Genomic DNA, 20,000 nt, shown 5'->3' with positions numbered 1-20,000 from the left:
TTAGGGAGGTGTGTGTGTGTGTGTGTGTGTGTGTGTGTGTGTGTGTGTGTGTGTGTGTGTGTGTGTGTGTGTGTGTGTGTGTGTGTGTGTGTGTGTGTGTGTGCGCGTGTGTGTGCGCGCGTGCCTGCGTGCCTGCGTGCGTGTGTGCGTACGTTTCAAGATGTAGTAAGTGATTATGTGTACGGTCGGTTTCTGTTTGTATGCGTTTGCATTTCTGTGTTTGTGTTTTACAGACAGCCATTAGGAGAGAGTGATGGTTTGGGAGTTGATGTGACTGTGTCTATTTATAGTGGTGTGTGAGGTCAAAGGGGATAGTCGTATATCTGAAGATTGGGGTGAAGCTCTGCAGTCATTAATTCTGATAATATATCTAACCCTGGGAATGGGCAAAAACAGAGCCTCCAAGACCATGACTTGGCTGACCTTTGCAGAACACAGTAAACAAAAAGAGGTGCATTTCCCATTAATTGAAGTCTGTCGGCCTGTCATATATTCCGCCTGCTGGCTGCTATTTACCCTGCACAGAGACTCCCCTTAAAACAGCAAGGCTAGTCAAACATGCCCTTTTCTCCATAGCTGGGATCAACAATCCATGTGACTGCCGCCACTTCCTCTACAAAGCATTGGGAGCCTGGTATGATTAAAAACATCATATCAAGCCAGGCATGGAATTGATTAAGTTAGAATCGGCTCCTCCCTTTTTGTGGTGATAATGGCGACCCTGCCGATCCTCACCTCAGGCCTGCAGTAGAACTACGAAACAGATTGGCTGAAAAGAAATCTAAGTGTGTGCGCCGTGTCGTGCGTGCATGTAACAAAGGTCTCATCAGGACAAAAGGGAGCAGACAAAAAGTGCTCTGGTAATACTGTAAACAAGGGAAACAGAATACAAATACGAGTCATGTAATTTGTGGCGAGAGGAGATTTGGAGACTCTTTGTCTGGCACTGTGGTATACTCAGATGCACCAGCAGTCACGTTCAGCATGTGTCCTCAGCCCGCACGTGATGAGAAACATGCGACTTCGGCTTCAGAAACAAATAATTTATGATCATATAATTTTATAGTTTTAAGCGATAGCACTCTAAGAACATATACAACCAATGAAAAACCATTGGCTGCCTGTGATGAAAAGTAAACATTTTAAAAGATTGTTTGGGCTTTTATCATTTATTCAAACATTTGAACACAGCCTCTGATGTGTGTGCGGAATCATCGTCGTCGTCGTCGTCGTCATCATCATCATCATCATCATCATCATCATCATCACTAATGGTCACATTACTGAGTTTAGTTTTCATGCATCATCAAGAAAGAACAAGTAGGGTCACACGCATTCACCCTTTAAACTTTCTTAGTTCAGCCAAACCCACTTCTCATGTCTCTCTCTCTCTCTCTCTCTCTCTCTCTCTCTCACACACACACACACACACACACACACACACACACACACACACACACACACACACACACACACACACACACACACACACACACACACACACACACACACACACACACACACACACACACACACACACACACACACACACACACACACACACACACACACACCCTGGTGCATTGGCTCAGCCCCCCTAATTAAAATATCTCTCCCTGTCAGGCTCTTGGCAAGGTATAATTTTCACCAATTTACTCAGTTTAGATTGTGAAATATATGAACCTTAAAAATTGTCTTATTGGAGGAATTAATTCCCACAATGCAGCAGAGGTAATGTGATCAGCCATCCAGTCAGCGAGGCTAGCCGCTCCGTCAGTCTTAATGTTGGCCACGCAGGCTCCTCACAATCTCCTCTGTCATAACAGTCTGGGCTCCTTTTTCTGCCATCTCCATCCAAGAGAGGAAAACCCCACCAAGGTAACAAAGGTTTAGGGCTGATGGATGTAAATGAATCCTGCTGGCTGCGTTTGAGTGTTGGGGACTATAATTTGCTTGTCAATACAGGGCGGTGGCGTGAGTCTGGGGGCTGGCAGCGTGCGAGTGGCTGTCACCAGGCATTGCCGTTCCACGGGGCAATTTCAGTCAATGTTTCCTTGACAGATTGGCCCTCGTCTTCAACTCACAGGAGAGAAGGCGTGTAAACTATCCCTGCGACGGCGTGCCCCTCTTCATTAGGACCCACACGGGTTGGGATGAGCTCCGGACCTGCAGGAAACAATGGCTCCATTCCTGACTGTCCTTCCCTGATTACAACTGACACCTCTCACCCGACACAGGAAATTGTGCTCAGGTTGTGGCCCAGTCCCCACCCTGACACCCACTATATTCAATTGAGTGCAGAGACAAGAGGGGAATTTACCTAATTCCACAAAAGAATGTTCAATTTGGTCCAGCACTTAATTTGCTGTTTGTACACTAGTATACCTTGCATCAATTGCCAAGTGAAAAACTATTTACTTAAAGCCAATGAGAATCTTATATATCGCCCTGCTTTTTTTGCTTTGCTTTTCCCCCCTTTTTAAACCAGAGTGATAAACAGGAGGAGGAACTTTAAGGCATGCCTGCTTTATATCATTGGAAGCAGACTTTGAGGTTTAAGTGATTAAAAAAAGGGGGGAAAAATATTGGATAAAGCAGAACATCTGGATTCTCTATACAGAGGATCACAGTTAGGACTAAATAAATAGAGCCCTCTTCTCTTCTCTCACCCAGTCAAATCTACATCCTCCTTCTATCTTGCTAGTTTAGATTTGCTTTCCCGTCTGCTTCTCACTCATGTCTCACTCTCATCGCTCCCCATTGTGAGCTTGTAGATCGGCTAATTTCGGTGTGTGACACAGGTGTGCAAATCAGACATTACTTTGTGTATTTCTCTCTATTTTGCCCATTGCTTTTCTCTCCCTCTGTCTACGTGTCACTTGTATTTCCCGTTCTTCGCGTAAATTGCAGAGGCCTGCCACATCCTTAAGCTTTGCAATATTGGATGTTAAATTGCTTGAGTGGTGACTTTACACTGCAATTACCATCCATCACATCGGGAAATGGCATCTCTCTGGGCCCACAATAAACCTGGGCCCTAGCCTCAACTGATGGTGCCACTGTAAACAGATGAAAAGAGTAGCCGACACGCTCAGCGATTTCCGAGCGAGGAAGAAAAAAGCCCTCCATCTGAAAGGGCACTCATTGGCCTCGAGTGACGAGGTGTTACAGTCAGGGCCACAAACAGGAAGAAAAGGAGTGAGTGGGAGACCTGGCATTATCTTTTGTTTGGATGTAAATGCCTGTGTGTGCTACAGATGTGGAGGGACCTGCCTCTACGCTGCTGAGAAGTGAAGGAGCACTTTTGACTTTGAAAGCGAAACAGGGGGAGGGAGGTGGGGAAAGAGAGAGAGAGAGAGAGAGAGAACGAGAGAGAGAGAGAAACAGACGCACTGTAGAGAGCAGCTGTTTCTGTGTTTATGAGGAGAGGAGCCGGGTCTTTGAAGGTAACCCAGAGCAGTGCAGCGGCGCTGGCTGTGTGTGGAGAGCTGGCTAATAGGGTGGCTAGGTGAGCAGCTGGATAGAGGCAGCGGCGAACAGAGGGACAGATGGACAGATAGAGTTGATAATGCAGTGAGTAGCAATGAATAGGAGGTCTGGAGCTCGGGCCCCTGGGCCAGAATAACCCATACACTGATATGAGGAGGTCTGTGTGTGTGTGTGTGTGTGTGTGTGTGTGTGTGTGTGTGTGTGTGTGTGTGTGTGTGTGTGTGTGTGTGTGTGTGTGTGTGCGTGTGCGTGTGCGTGTGCGTGTGTGTGAGAGAGAGAGAGAGAGAGAGAAAAAGAAAGAGAGAGCGATATTGAGAAGAGGGTTGAGGACAGATATTGAAAAGATGGGAGAGAGAGAAGGAGCAGAGCGGAGAGGGTATATCAGGGAGCAGGTTGGGTGCCAGCAGATGAGGCAGATGTTGGGCCATACTGGAAAGCATCGGCACAGTGCACCAGGACGCCTTCCTCCACTCCTGACATCTGGGCCAGGCCCGGGTCAGCCTGCCTACTCGCCCTGGGCAATGAGCCTGTACAAGCCTTGTGGCAAACGGCGCTGGCGCTCTGCTGCCTTTTAAACGGCGCGGTGCACCGGAGCACAATTAATAACCTCATATCCACCCCAGTGCTTCACTCGGCATGGGCAGAGGTGAATGAGATATTGACACAGTCACAGACAACAACGCATGCACAATGTGTGTGTGCCCACCTTCATGCATGCACACACGCACGCACGCACGCACGCACACACACAGTGAGAAAGGGTGTGGTGGTCCCAATATAAACAAGATGGCTGTTATTGACAATTGCGAACTTACGGAATAGCGTTGTTTACATTCAGTGTACTTTGCTACTACAGTATACTGGAGTGTATGTGCACCTCTCTGATTGAGTAGCAGATGTAAACATCCAGTACTACACAGTCATGTGTTGTATTTTCAAACATCTGCTGCTGTGCTGTTGTCCAGCACCTAAAAAAAAGAAGAAAAAAAGAAGTTGAAATAATATTTATGAGCATTGTTGCTCATAAACGCCAGTAGCCACTTTGAGTGGCAGTTGGGGAAAACACTCTCGTCAGAACATTATTTACTATTCTCTGCCTATCGGGTCGCAACTCAAACGGCCCTGAGTCGGCTAAGCGAACTTCACAACGTTCAACACGGCAACTCGCTCCCATTAGCTCGCTCGGTGGTGTCTCACGTGGCTCAAGTTAGCTTGAGACGGCGGGCCTTTGTCGCGGTCTAGTCTATAGAGTAATATATTTAGCAGAGTTGGTTGGTGCAGAGTTGGTTGGGTGTCATACAGTACAGTGACGGTGCGATCAGGAGTGTGCCATCATGTCCGACATCATCAGCATACTGTGTAATCTGGCTGTTATGTTGTCGCAGGCACAAAAAGTGAATCTCTCCGTTTAACCTCTGCTGCCTCCAGAGGGCTCGCTTTTAATTACCAGAGGCTAACAGGCTGACCTTGGGCCTGCCGGGCTCATTTGGAATCCATGCTCGCTGAGATCTGCTTTAGTCTGCTGGGAGATGGGTTGGGGGTAGGGGGGTCACACAGAGCGTGCACATGCCAGCATGTGTGTGTGTAGGTGTGTATTGCTACATATAGGTTTTGGTTTGTGCGTGTGTCACGTGCGTGTGCATGTGCGTGTGCGTGTGTGTGTGTTTAAACAGTTTGCTGGTCACTGGTGTAGGTGTGGCAAACAGAGGGGCTTTGTTCAGTTTTCTCATTCATGTTTCTGCGTTGGGAAATAAAAGAGGAAACGTGCACGCACGCACGCACGCACGCACGCAGGAAGAGGTTACAGCGGACCAGGCATTCTGACACAAATACTGTAATAATATTACAGAATTACAACTTCAATATGACATTCATCTACTCATCTACTAGGAAAAAAACACTCAAATAAAGCAAAAACAAATAAGACAAGCCGGGAATTCAATGGTTGCAGTAAGGCTCTATCAGCTCAATAGTAAAAATGTCCGTACTTGCGCAGGAGAGCGATTCAAATCCGGCCTGGAACAGGAAAGTTGCATACATGACCTTATCCATTTGTAACACACGAGTGGAGCATTTAAGCACTTAAAAAGCTTTGTTTTCCAAGTAAGACTATTACTCGTAACATAATTATTTTTTATTGTGGTATTGCTACTTTGACTTAAGTACAAAGAAAAAAAAATAGTACTTCTTTCACGACTGGTCTTTTGCCAACTTCTTTCCACAGTACAGACCCTGGTCCCTCATTGACTTTCAGCTTGACCCTCATTACTATGAGCCTTCTCCTGCCCTTGCTTGGCAAGAAGGCTTGGCGTGTGTGTGGGGTGGTGGGGGGGGATTCGAGTCTACTGAGAGGGGCAGGCAGATGTCCTCTGCTTAGGGGACTAGAACATGTGTCCTGGGCATGGAGAGATACCGCATCACTCATCACGCATCAGTCTGTCTACTTAACCCATTCAGGCCTGACGTCGAAATTTAAAAAAAAAAGTTTTCTAAATTTTCGGAAAGATTTTAGGCACATTTTAACGATTTTTCAAAAATAGCAGACCTACAAGTTCATAGCGCGCCACTCGGTGGCGCGCTATGAGCTTGTAGATCTGCTATTTTTCAATAGCTAAATTATAACAATGTTTAAAACACCAAAAGTTCCCGCCCCAAAATGGGTTAATGGTTAATGTGGTTAAACGCTAACGTGACATGGATGCGTTCCAGGTCTCAATGGATTAACCCGGCCTCTCGGGCCCCACACCGCCCATTTGATTGACTGTTATTCGGACCTTAGTTAAGTCCAGTTAACTCTAATTAGCGGGTGTAATCGCTACACGGAGCTCTGACTACGAATCTTTTTTGAGGATATTCAGTCTATAGATAATTCAAAAGAAAAAAGGCCCGTAACTTCATATAATTGAGCCTGGAAGATATGAGCAGGAATTCATGTCTGCCTATGTTCTTGAGCAGTGGATGAAGGATCAACACATCACTCTTCATTCCTGAGCCTCCTGATTGTATTTATTGTTCTTTGACTCCTGGAGGCGAGCTGTTGGTTCCACCCTGTGGCACTGACCTGCTAATCAGCGCTCACAAAGGGAAGCCCGACTGCCTCTAATTTGAGGCAAAGTCCAATTATGCTCTTTTTCCGGGACAATAAAGTTCTTCCCACTTGAGGTCAGGGACACGGCCATCGACAGGCCTGTTAACCAACATCTGTCCAACAGATCCCACTTCCGCTCGTCTACCAGTAGCCTGGAGTCACAGGCAGGCAACAGAAACTCTCTCTCTTTCACACGCACACACACACACACACACACACACACACACACACACACACACACACACACACACACACACACACACACACACACACACACGTATGCACGCACAGAAAAATATATGCACGCACGCGCATGCACACACACTACCTTTACCATTCCGATTTACACGGAGAGACTGCCTCACGGGAGAAGAAAACAGAGTTGTGTCCACTCACTCCTCTTGAAGACAAAAGGCTGCTTGTGAGCGAGGTGGGGGCAGTGCTATCATTGTGGGAACATAATCAGCCTGTCATTTCCGCTGCCCATGTGCTGTTGTTATCCCCAGGTCCCCCTGGAAGAATGGCCCTTTTGTACTGACGCTTATGCGGCAGCGATAAAGTTTCTTCTAGGACTTGGTACGTGTTTATATCTGGAGATATGTGCACAGACACAAAATGCTTTGTTTGGCTTTAGTCGTCTGCGTCCGCACTGCCAAAGGTGGGACACCCAGGTCACTAACACCGGGGCTGTCTTTTTTTCCCTTCTTTTAATTCTCTCTCTTTCCATCCACACAAACGCAGTCTCTCTGTACATGGCTGCTCAAACCGGGAAATTAGGCAGAGCATGCTGCTTAGCTGCTGGAAAACAGATTCTACCAAACAGCGCCTCGATTGCATAACATAGAAAAACAAAACGGTTGCTTTATATAGTTTGGTGATAGGACAGCCAGTGGGGTTATTCTTGGGGTGCTGTGTGTCTGATGAGGAGTGCTCTATGTAGGGGCTCTATATACTTTGGAGACACTATAATTGGGCCCTATTTTGCATGTCTAAGTATCAGGTCTTATGACTTGACTTAAGACCTGGAGGTGTGGCCAATGCTGTTTGGCCACTCAAAATAGCTTAACAGCATTGGCCACACCTCCAGGTCTTTAGTTGCCTCTTGTGTCAGTGCCAGGTGGCCAATCAATACTCACCTGAACAAAGAAAGAGAGAAATTAGCGGAAAAATATGGACATCAAAGCTTTCCAGTCTTCATCTTCTTTTTCTTTCCTGTGTCTGCATTATTGATATCCAAAATTATGTAATGATGTAATGAAAGTAATGAAACTGAACTGTGAGTTTATCTAAAATAAAGAAGAATGATATGTTTGACAGTACTTTGTCCAAAGTTGAATCCAACACACAATTAGAAGGATCCGTTGGTTTTTTATTTCCCCCTCTTTTTAAACATTCAATCTTTGTATCAATATCCTCAACCACTCCGTAGAATGTATGCCAGACAATCAGCTCAGTGGTAGAAACATCAATTATCAATCAGAGTTCAACCCCGTCACTGGGATTAGCGTCACCGACTGCTTTGGCAATTGCACCACACACGTTTGACAGGTCAGGTCACCAATGGTGGAGAACTTACTGATAGATCGCCAACGAAAGTAAGTGTGACGACATCAATGGTCTTTGTGCAAGTTTCTAAGCCTTAATAATGTATGTATTTTACGCATCCTGTGATGGCAGTCCAATTGAGGTTGGGATTTCTAACATTGTGGGATGGTGGACGAATTAGACAGGCTCACATGGCTGCACTGTACGTACGAGGACAAATCACGGGCCAGAAACTTCAATAGCAAGACGTGTACACCCATAGAGAAGAGAGTTCACTTTGCTAACACACTTGCATTCAGTGTGCACACTTTTCTCTGTGATGAGTGGAAAATAAGGCCTCCAAGTATCTTGAATGAAAGCCATCTCTGTGTGGTTTTTAAGACTGCTGTCTCTCTTTGGGTTCAGTCTTTGAAATACAGTTAAGACCTTTGATGGAGGTTCTCTGCCAGCCTCATGGAAAGAGAGGAAAGACATAGCGAGAGAGGGGAGAGAGAGAGGGGGAAAGGGAGAGAGAGAGAGAGAGAGGGAAAAGAGAGAGGGGGGAGAGAAAGAAGCAGAGATGGAGATGAAGGCAGACAGAGAAGCAGTTTTTAGGGAGAGGAAAAGAGAGAATATAAAACTTTGAATGTTTGCTGGCTTTGGATGTTAACGCCTTGCGGCTTTCTCCACCTCCCTACAGCAACTGTATGCCGCCCAGCTTGCCAGCATGCAGGTCTCTCCCGGAGCCAAGATGCCCCCTCTCCCCCAGCCCCCGAATAACAGTGGGCCCATTTCTCCCTCCTCTCTGAAGAATGACAAGAGGTCCTCCAGCCCCGGCAGTTACATTAAGGTACGACCCTCACACCCATCCTCCCCATCTTCGGCCTTAAGCGGCACTTGATCTAGACTCCTTGGTCCTGTCTCAGTGAAATAGCAAGCAGCGCCGCTGCGCACCGCATCAGTGTTATAGCAGACCATTGCAGAGCCCGACTTCAAGCAGCCCATCAATCTGTGAGGTTTTAACAAGGCCCTCTCTCTCTCTCAACCAGAACTCTGTGGACAAGGTTGCTATGGTTATGGCTGCTCCAAGCAAGTAATTTGTGGAACACATGGTTTCTGATCACAAAGAAACGGTGTTTTTTTTTTTTGCTCCTGATTTTTTTTTATGTAACTGGGATGGAACAAAACCATTATGACAGAAAAGTTAAACAGTGTTGTTCAAATGCAGGGGGAAAAAGCAAGATTGATGATTTCTTCTTTTTTTGGGGCCTTGTAAATAAACCAAATACAGGAGGTATTTTTCTGCTGCTGTATGGCATGGATCCACCAGACCTCTGCACAGATCATAGGGCATATACATCATCCCCACTCACTTGAGCCATAATAAGAAACATACGTCCATTTGGAAAAGTTTAGCTTAATAATATCACAATGGAGAAGGTACATAAATCATGTCATTAAATGGTAGGGCAGCACTCTGGTATTCTCTTCAGGACGCTTACACACACAGACAGACACATGGGCAAACAGACGTGCAATCGTGCACACACATGCGCGTATACACAGATTACACACACACACACACACACACACACACACACACACACACACACACACACACACACACACGCACACAACACACAACACACTCTTTACGCCTGCTGCCTGCTGGGAATTCATCCTAAAAACTGGCATCAAACTGTCATTTTTCATTCACCCGATGAGGTGAAGAACATTTTGAGCAATATTACTACAAACCGCCTGCAAAGTAGATCCTACCAATAAATACTACACACATTTTGAACATAAAATGGTAGGGATTGAACATAAATTGCAAGCAAATCTGCACTGACGGCCCCATCTGTGTCCATACTTAGATGGAATTAGATTGCCTTTAGTTTTGTTTGTCTGCTTTCAGCTTCGCTGCATGACAAACTGTTATTGGCACTGCAATAACACGGCCTTGGGGCAGTCTGTGTTTGAGCCATATGTTTGGACAAGGAGACACTTGGGCTTTGAAAAAGATTCACTTAATGACAGCATAAGCTCCTATCTTATTTAAAACACTGCTGTAGGCACACATTTTATAACCTACAAAGTGACAGCTTTTTCACGGCTCGCAATATTTATTCTATTCAAGCCATTTCGATGCATACTCTTGCTGTGGCTTTACTTACATCGTCTGAGCATAATTTCTCTAAATTTCAACATGATTATTCATTACTTGTCATTCAGACCACTTTAGGCTTGTACGTTATACTGTTATGGGGGGGTAGATACAAATTGAGTGGCCTTCATCTAAGTCAAAGTTGACACTATCTTATACAGTCAAATTCTCAATTTAATCCATTATGTTGTCCTGTCATCCCTATTTTGGGCAGGTCACAGGGGACAAATGTCAAAAATTAAACATGGTTTTGAATGCAGAGGAGGTGTACCTCCAGCTTTATGGCCACTTACCAGTGGTAGACAAAGTACGTATGATTTTTGTATTCAAAAGTACAAATTACAAAAGTTTATTTTAAAATATCAATGCATTGATGTATTGAAATTCAGAACATTTAAAAAAAAGAAAAGAAAAGAAATTCAGAGATTTTCAAACCTAGCCGCTGTATACATCGGCTATTTTCACTATATTTGAAATAGCCATTAAGTATTTCATAATTATAACAGTTAACTATGGAATCGCGCATTTCCTGTCAGTGTGTCGGCCACCATCAGTGTGTCGGGCACCATATATGGTGCCCAGGTCTTGTGACATCATGTGACATCATCAGGGATTGAGATGTGGACACCCTGATGTCATAGTAAATACGACCTGCTGTCGCAGTTAAGCCCATATATGGAGATCCCTGATGTCATCAATATTGGCCAGCAACTCTACATCTGACCTCAAACCTCAAACCCTTAAATCTGCCTCCATACAGTATATGGATATATGTCAGAACCTGACATTCCATATGTTGATCCTTCCCCATGCATCCATCCTTCCTCTTCCATGTCTCCCTTTTGACTTATGTCCTGACCTGTCCATTCAAATTTCAAACTCTAGACTGGCCTGCCCCAAAGTTATTAGTGCAGCCGCGCCCGGCAGCCGGCGGAAACTAGAGTTCTCAACAGGTCCACCACTGTCCACCACTGCGACTGACTTCCTCTTGTTCTCACCTCCACCAGCACACATTTAGGCAGCAGGTGTCCTCAGACAAGCAATGTTTCATCCTTGTAGGCACTCTGGAGAACACTGCTGTTCATCTGTTCTGCACACGGCTCCAACTACTGAACTCCAGGAAATAAACACATGTATCTGACTGTACAGTACTATCTGACTGTACAATACCCTGACACCTCACAACTAAATAAACACATGTATCTGACTGTACAGTACTATCTGACTGTACAATACCCTGACACCTCACAACTAAATAAACACATGTATCTGACTGTACAGTACTATCTGACTGTACAATACCCTGACACCTCACAACTAAATAAACACATGTATCTGACTGTACAGTACTATCTGACTGTACAATACCCTGACACCTCACAACTAAATAAACACATGTATCTGACTGTACAGTACTATCTGACTGTACAATACCCTGACACCTCACAATTAAATAAACACATGTATCTGACTGTACAGTACTATCTGACTGTACAATACCCTGACACCTCACAACTAAATAAACACATGTATCTGACTGTACAGTACTATCTGACTGTACAATACCCTGACACCTCACAATTAAATAAACACATGTATCTGACTGTACAGTACCCTGACACCTCACAACTAAGCTCTGTCTGTACAGCTCTGTCTCAGTCTGTCTGACTGTACAGTACCCTGACACCTCACAACTAAGCCACTCATAGAACCATAGATTGATTTATGTTTATCACATTATATAATGTGGCAATTGGTATCATGTGTAACATAATAAGGCCAAGTATGCGCAAATGAGGAAGGAAATTAGAAAACAACTTAATGAAGTAGATAATGTAAGTCGACATCTGATGAATGAAACAGCTGTCTTTGATCGTCGGCAGCACTGTTATCTGGTCATTATTTATTCGTCGAACTAGTGTGCAGAGACAGAAAGCAGGGAGGAGGAGAGGGAGAACAGATGAAGACGTACGGAGAGGCAGAATCTGCTTTAATTAGTGTGAACAAAGGCACTGGGCAACTGTGAGGAAGACCGTGATCATGGCACTGTGCCTAAGGATGGAGGAGGGGAGAGGAGAAGAGAGGAGAGTGGGTCAAGAAAGGGCCTCTGTAATTAACCAGGAACGGAGCATATCTGTGCCATTTGGGAATGTAGACCTTCTCCAATGGAGTTGGGGGGGCACCTATTCACATCTGTCTTCTCTCTTTCCCCTCATCTGTGCTGCGTAGGAGGAGGGAACACAGCCTCTCAACCTGTCTGCCAGGCCTAAGACAGCAGACCTGCTCAAGTCCCCCGCGTCCCCCACACAAAACATGTTCGGCGGCAAGAACAGCCCCAACAGCCTGGTCAGCAAAGGCGGCATCCCTAGCCCCCTCATTGGAGGCCTGGGTCGTGGCTCTTTGGGTAAGTTATGCCGAACACTGCTTAACACAAACACGCACAAGCGCACACCACATACACAACTGACAATCTCTGAGAATCATATATTTGTTATTGTTATTATCATTTTCTGTATTTAGAGAATCGGACCATTATACAAACTACACAAACACTTTGATTTGATTTTAATCCAGACTAAACAAAAAAACGAATAGTATCTCTCTCAATACAGGCTTAACTACTGGGTCTAAAACTGCTCTAAATCAATGCCCTCTAATTCAAGTTTTGTGGAAGTCGTGGGGGATTATTTGTTTTTAAGTGCCCTCCTGTTCCGCCATCCCTCTCATGTGTTAAACTCAGCCCCCTAACTGTCATTAAGGACATCTTTCATTGGAAATGGAAGTCTGTGGGTTTTCCGCTGCTCTCTTTGGACTGCTGTCTGTTTATTTTTGTTGTACGTCTGTGATCTCAACTGCCACTCAGCCTCACCTAGCTCAGAGATGTTAATTACACAAAGAAGAGATATGCAAAGGCTCTCACTGCATCTGCTTCTCCGTAATAATCCCACTCAAACTGAAGGCCACATGCGCACACGCACACGCACACACACACACACACACACACACACACACACACACACACACACACACACACACACACACACACACACACACACACACACACACACACACACACACACACACACACAGGAAGGAGGAGGAGCTTTTAGAAGCTTTGATACTTCACATCTGACAGATAAACACCTGCTATCAAACCTGAACTGAGTAGCGTGCTCGTGGGTGTGTGCCTGCGTAGTCGCACGTATGTCTGTATACTGTACTGTGCTGTACAAAAAAGTGTTCCACTTTTGTTTGCGTGTCCTAACAGATCATTTTGCTGTCTCTGCCCCCTGCTTCGTGTCGCTGGCGTCTGCCTACACAGACATCCTATCCAGTCTAAACTCCACGGCACTGTTCGGGGACCAGGACGCAGTGATGAAGGCCATCCAGGAAGCCAGGAAGATGAGGGAGCAGATCCAGCGAGAGCAGCTGCAGCATCACCAACAGGGCATGGAGGCCAAGCTCTCCGCTCTCACCTCCATGGGCCTCAGCAACTGCAGAGCAGACAAGGTCAGCTATGATGCAGCTAACAGTCTCGTCCTTTCCCTCTGTCGCGTACGCTACAGTGCACACTTTCAAGCGTGTTCGCAGTTACATCTTTACACAAGTTACTGGTGTGGTTCCCTGTTGTCGCCACGAGCTTCATCGAACATTATATATATACAGAAATGTGTTAGTGTAGAATCCATTTTACTACAGCACGCCTATTAAGATACACTTGACCAGAGATACTGCTGCCACTCATACTGTAGTTCTTCATAAACTTCATAAACTATATAAAAAAATACACACTAGGATAGAAACTGGAACACAGTGATCTGATATAGCTGTTAATTCTTAAGACCAATATTTCTCTTTAATCCCTGTCCAGAGTGGTGCTATTGATTGGCATGTGTAGTGTGTGTGTGTGTGTGTGTGTGTGTGTGTGTGTGTGTGTGTGTGTGTGTGTGTGTGTGTGTGTGTGTGTTCATAAGTATCTGTGAGACTTGGTGTTAATGTTGTGTGTGAGGGCCGAGACAGGCCATGGCAGTGCCCGGCGCGGGTTAAGAAGGCTCTGAAGTCTTTGCCCAATTAAAGCAGACTTGCGGCGCTCTCTGTCCCTCGACGCGGGACAGGGCCCCGCTTTGTACCAGGAGCGCACACTCCCAGGGATCCCCTTTAAAAATATCTTCAATCGATGAGTCAATCAAGGAGATAGAGAAGAGAAAAAAGCTGTCCTCCTCCCTTCAGTTTGATGCCATGTTGCCAGTTGGCTGAGGAGCAGGCAGGAACTGGGAGCGATGGCTCATTAATATTTCAGCACCTAACACTTTCAACCAACAGCTTCAACTAGGTCAATGTATGTAAAAGAAAAAGTCAATGAATATCTATTTTGATTTCCCCTTAATGTGGTGTTTGGGTGCGATCTCTCTCTACGCAGGTGGCAATCATCTGTGCTTCCGCTGAAGAGAGGCAAATAAATTGGTGGGACCCGCAGAGGGGATGCGGAGAAATTGAATCTCTCTTTCGTTAATGACAACTAATGTCAGACTAACACCCGCGGGCAATAACGATGTATTCTCTGATCTATTATCATTGAAGTGGATATGATCTATCCTGTCTTATTGTATCCCATCTTTCCTCATCCTATTATGTGCGTCTTTAAGCCATTTGCTCCGCCATTCTTGCCTCTCTTTGTGCATAAGAAACCTTAAGGATCAGTGGATGTGAGGCCTGTTAGGTATGCACCTTTTAGCTCCTTTCCCATAGTTGGTTTAACCAAATGGACCTGTGGTTACATTAGTACCCTCTCTGAGTTAAGTGAACACTCAGGATTTTACAGAGCAGTCCCTGTTTGGGACAGGAGCCTCCCTGCCTCTGAGGTGAGCGTGTGGTCAGCCAAGCAACGGAATCTGCCGCTACATGACATGAATGCGGTGTCGGAACAATGAGTGAATAGAGCGCTTTTCAACAGGCTGCATACACCTACGGCTACATTGTTCTTAGCAGGTAGAGCTTGATGCCTTTTTTTCCACTCCCTGGCGTGTCTTTTGTTTGATTTAGTTTTGTCTTCCTTGCATTGTGGCGGGCCAAGCTGTCTATTCAGTTTGTGTTTAACCCATTTTGAGCGGGAACCCCTTTTGGTGGTTACATACATTATGTTATAATTTAGCTATTGAAAAATAGCAGATCTACAAGCTCATAGCGCGCCACCGAGTGGCGCGCTATGAACTTGTAGGTCTGCTATTTTTGAAAAATCGTTAAAATGTGCCTCAAGTCTTTCCGAAAATTGTCATGATTTAGAAAACTATTTTTTTTAATTTCGACGTCGGGCCTGAATGGGTTAAGCAATCATCTCAGGTGAGCTGAGTGGTTTTTTTAATGGGGGGGTAGCACTTGACACAGTCAATCACTCCTCACCTCACCTCTACTCTACCTTTTACCCTCTGTTTCCAGTCTGAGAATAGAGGTGTGTGCGTGCGTGCATGCGTGCGTGCGTGCCAGCGAGAGAGAGAGAGAGAGATATTGAGAGAGAGCGCAAAAAAGGTGTTGCAGGAGTAAGCTTTGATGTAAGAGTGAGTGCAGTGCATGCTGGGAGGCTGGCAGAGACTGGAGGATCAGAGCATTGACAGCACACAGACAGAAACAACAAATAATAATTAGCTGCAGTATCAGGTTGAGAATATGACTGGTATGTTTGGGTTATTGCGTTGCTAACGGTAACTGTACACACACCGGAGACTCCTGTCTTGGGATGTCACTGCTGTGTGTGTCCGTGCATGCGTGCGTCCGTGCGTGCGTGCGTGCGTGCGTGCGTGCGTGCGTGTGTGGAGCCTTCTCACCGGCCTTTAAATACGAGGACTTAGCAATATACACCGGTCTGACTTTATTGGACGAGAGACTTTTATAGTGTGAGAGGATAGGACACACAGTCACAGTTCATAAATGACAAATGTATGTGTGTGAACTGTGCTCATGTCTGGTTCTCTAGATCCTATATATGTCAGTTACTGAGATACTATCACCTCCTAGCTCTTGTGACAGTGTTGCTATTTGGGTGGGTGGTAAAATAAAATTAAAAGACACACTTTACCAAGTCAGCTAAAAGAATTACCCCGTCATCATCACATTTCTGCTGCAGCGAAAAACAGTAGTAGACTATAATTTTCAGCCATGAGGGAGAGAGAGAGGGAGAGAGGGGGGGTTGGGGGGGGGGGGGTCCTGCTGATACAACAGCCTATAGAGGTTTGAATGTCCCAGATAAAAGCTTTCACTTTGGTCAGTTTCAGAATTATTAATATTTCAGCCAAGAGCCTCACCTGACATAAATACGGTGCGCTCTTTAATAGCTCCCCTCACAGTCTCTTGTTTGGAAGTTTATCATGGTGAGAGAGATCATGGCGAAGATTCTGAAAAGGTAACATAAATGGGATTAAGGAGAGGTTAAAATCATCAAGTGTGGCCGTTAGACGGGGATATTAAATATTGATTTATCCCAGTGTAACGACCGGGCGGCAGAGTGGGTCTAAGTGCTGCTTACAGATGGATCAATTTATCTTTTAATACAAAGTGTGTTGGTGAAGTACAATGCATCCTTCCCTAACCCCTATTCTCTCTCTCTCTCTCTCTCTCTCTCTCTCTCTCTCTCAATCTCTCTCTCTCTCCGTGTCTTTCCTTTACCCCTTCCTCCCTTCCCCTCTGCCTGATCATTGACCTAGGAGATAGAGAGGCCCTGCGCTTGAGGACATGTAAAATATTCATGCTTTACGGGAGTGTGTTTCCTTGCCTTGTCTTTTTATTTGTGCGTTTTACTACGGCATATCCCCTCAGCACAATACATAAAAACCTCTTTACAACCCCACAACAATTTACCTGCTTGAAATATTAATCTAAAGGTATTATTGTCTTTAGAGGGCAATTACTTTGTTCCATTATTTACCAACTTCTCCTCATCCAGCAGAGGGTTTTCATCTAGAGCTTCTGGCAGAATGCCTAGAGTCAAATATGTCCCATCCATTTGTAGCTCTTGGAATTGTTTCCTGCTATTATGTACTGTGGCTATAAGTGGATGCACTGTGTTTCTGTGAGTCATGCTTGAATAAACAATAGCATCAGTAAAGTACCCTATTCACCAAGCAGTTGGAATAGAGGGTGCTTTTCATGTGCATTCTACTTAGATGTCAGCAGATACACATTTGACAGCAGTTACATCCAATATGTGGAATTGGAAGACAAGCCCAGTGCTACTCATTGTTAACCCATTTTTAGCGGGAACCCCTTTTGGTGGTTACATACATTGTTATAATTTAGCTATTGAAAAATAGCAGATCTACAAGCTCATAGCGCGCCACCGAGTGGCGCGCTATGAACTTGTAGGTCTGCTATTTTTGAAAAATCGTTAAAATGTGCCTCAAATCTTTCCGAAAATTGTCATTATTTAGAAGACTTTTTTTTTTCTTTTCGACGTCAGGCCTGAATGCGTTAAGAGTGGCACATTTCAAAACTGATAGCCCACCATGTTTGTTCTTGTCTTGGCTGTGATAGTATAGCTGCAGATGGGATGCACTGGAGGCTGGATGCACAGATAAAATATATTCCTTTGCTGACATGTCCCAAACTGGAAGCAAGAGGTGAAAGGCCAGTGTATTAACCTATTGAACCGCCCTCTTCTGCCCCACAGCCCCTCCCCTCGTCAATATTGATGAGTGCAATTGTCCATCTCCCTCATCTCGGAGCTCAGCTCCTAAATATTCAAATGGAGCTTAAGCCTTATACTTGTGCTCCACCAAATCCTGACTCCTAACCTATTGGTTATAGTGGTTACACGCCTTGCTCTTGTGTGCATGTACGCGTACATGCGTGTGTGCGTGCGTACATGCGTGTGTGCGTGCGTGCGCGCGTGCGTGCGCGACGCGTGCATGTGTGTGTGTGATGCCAGAGATCTATTCAGGCAAAGCCCTCACAAAGACTTTGAATATAATCTTGTCTGGTCTGCAGCCCTGGAAGCAATTTTCTGCTCCTTTTCGACTGCTGTCTTGGAAATTGCAAACCAAGGCGTTTTGGCTGCAATGTAAATCCCTGGCATACAAGGGTTTGCCCATCCAAATTAGATTATGTTCAGCTCCCAGACACTGGCCATAGCCAGCAAGTGCTATTGTTGAAGATTGCTTACATTAAAGCTTTGTCCAATTGTTCATATTTGCCAAAAGTATAAAAATAGTCTATGACTCTGGTTGAAGTGTGTGTGTGTGTGTGTGTGTGTGTGTGTGTGCGTGCGTGCGTGCGTGCGTGCGTGCGTGCGTGCGTGTGCACACATCTGTGTCTGCGTGTGTGTGGGCTCCAGTCCCAGGTCATCATGCCTTTCGTTTCATCTTGTCTCTCCCCCAGAAAGACATCAAGACCGCATCTTGGTTGGGCCATTTGGCTGAGGTAGCTCCATTATTTTCTTTACTCGTCATTTTATATTCTGGCATCCTGCAGTGGCTTGAAAAATGTTTCTGGCCCTGTTAAGTTAGACCTGTAAGACTGTGCTGACCACAGGGATCATGCAACAAAGACGAAGAGGCAGACTTGGCCACAAAGGGCCATTTATGTTCTGTGCCATTGTTGCAGTTGGCTCATAATGGCTTCAGTGTCCAACAGGTCACAAGGTTCAGTCTACACATTAGGCTGATTCAGTAATGCTCTAATATACTTCACTTTGCAACCTGGAGTGTTTGATAAGGTTGGAGATTTAAGCCCAACTTAACAATCCCTTGAGGACCCAATGAACAGTTCAGGGTCGTTGGGAGCTGGAAACCCATAAAAATACATGAGCTCAACACAAATGATCTGAGCACAGCATGTAGAAGGGGTTGGGGGGGATCTAAGCTCTCTGATAGAATGACCCTGAAAACATAGATATGGTAACACATGAAATTTGCCATTTCAAATTGGATCATTTAAACTGCTACAGTAGGTCCGATTTTGTTGGTTTGACTTGTTCTGTGTGTGTGTGTGTGTGTGTGTGTGTGTGTGTGTGTGTGTGTGTGTGTGTGTGTGTGTGTGTGTGTGTGTGTGTGTGTGTGTGTGTGTGTGTGTGTGTGTGTGTGTGTGTGTGTGTGTGTGTGTGTGTGTGTGTGTGTGTGGTGTGTATGTGTGTGTGTGTGTGTGTCTGTGTATATATATAATAACTGTATATCCTTACCCAACTAACAACAGCTTATTCAGTGATTAAATAAAATGATGGCATGATGCCCAGAATAGGTTTAGATCAGATAATTCATACCCAGAATTATACTGTATCTCATGCCCATTTTCTAAAATTCGAAAATTAGCAAGTGGTAGTGATACCTGTTTTAGATGATGTAGACTTCTAGAGGAATTCCATGGGAGAGCAGATGCCAGTCTGTGGCTGGTTGCTACTGTTGGTTCTCTTGCTGCACAGGCCTTTGCAACGGGGAGCTCCTGCTAAAAGAGAGAGTCTGCATGAAAGAAAGCATGTATGCACTCACTCACCGCACGTCTGGATGCACTTAAGAGTCAAATGGTTCAAAACTACCAACTACTGGAAGACTGCAGACTTATAAATAACATCACAATCGGTTACAATAAAAACACAAAACAGATGAGGAGCAGAACAGGGAGGCGGTGGATGTAGAAGTGCAGCCTTTGTCTCCGTCAGGTTTCGGACAGATCGTTGAGGGTTTCAGTTGGAGGACCTCAAAGCCTGGACTTAGACCATGGCGCTGACTGACAACTGATACACAAAGC

General features: G+C 45.2%; 1 protein-coding gene across 1 annotated transcript in view; it reads left to right on the top strand.

Moving 5' to 3' along the window:
* sox6 (SRY-box transcription factor 6) overlaps positions 1–20,000 on the top strand; it is a 144,882-nt gene that overhangs the window by 98,184 nt on the left and 26,698 nt on the right. The window contains exons 10-12 of the mRNA XM_079497731.1: positions 8,802–8,951; positions 12,498–12,672; positions 13,537–13,778. Coding sequence (XP_079353857.1) covers positions 8,802–8,951; positions 12,498–12,672; positions 13,537–13,778 — 567 coding nt within the window. The remainder of the gene's footprint in view (positions 1–8,801; positions 8,952–12,497; positions 12,673–13,536; positions 13,779–20,000) is intronic.

The sequence above is a fragment of the Electrona antarctica genome, assembly GCF_951216825.1.
Source record: "Electrona antarctica genome assembly, chromosome: 3".
Taxonomy (NCBI): domain Eukaryota; kingdom Metazoa; phylum Chordata; class Actinopteri; order Myctophiformes; family Myctophidae; genus Electrona; species Electrona antarctica.
The sequence above is the reverse complement of the archived record's forward strand: the minus strand, read 5'-3'. Positions and strand labels throughout refer to the sequence as shown.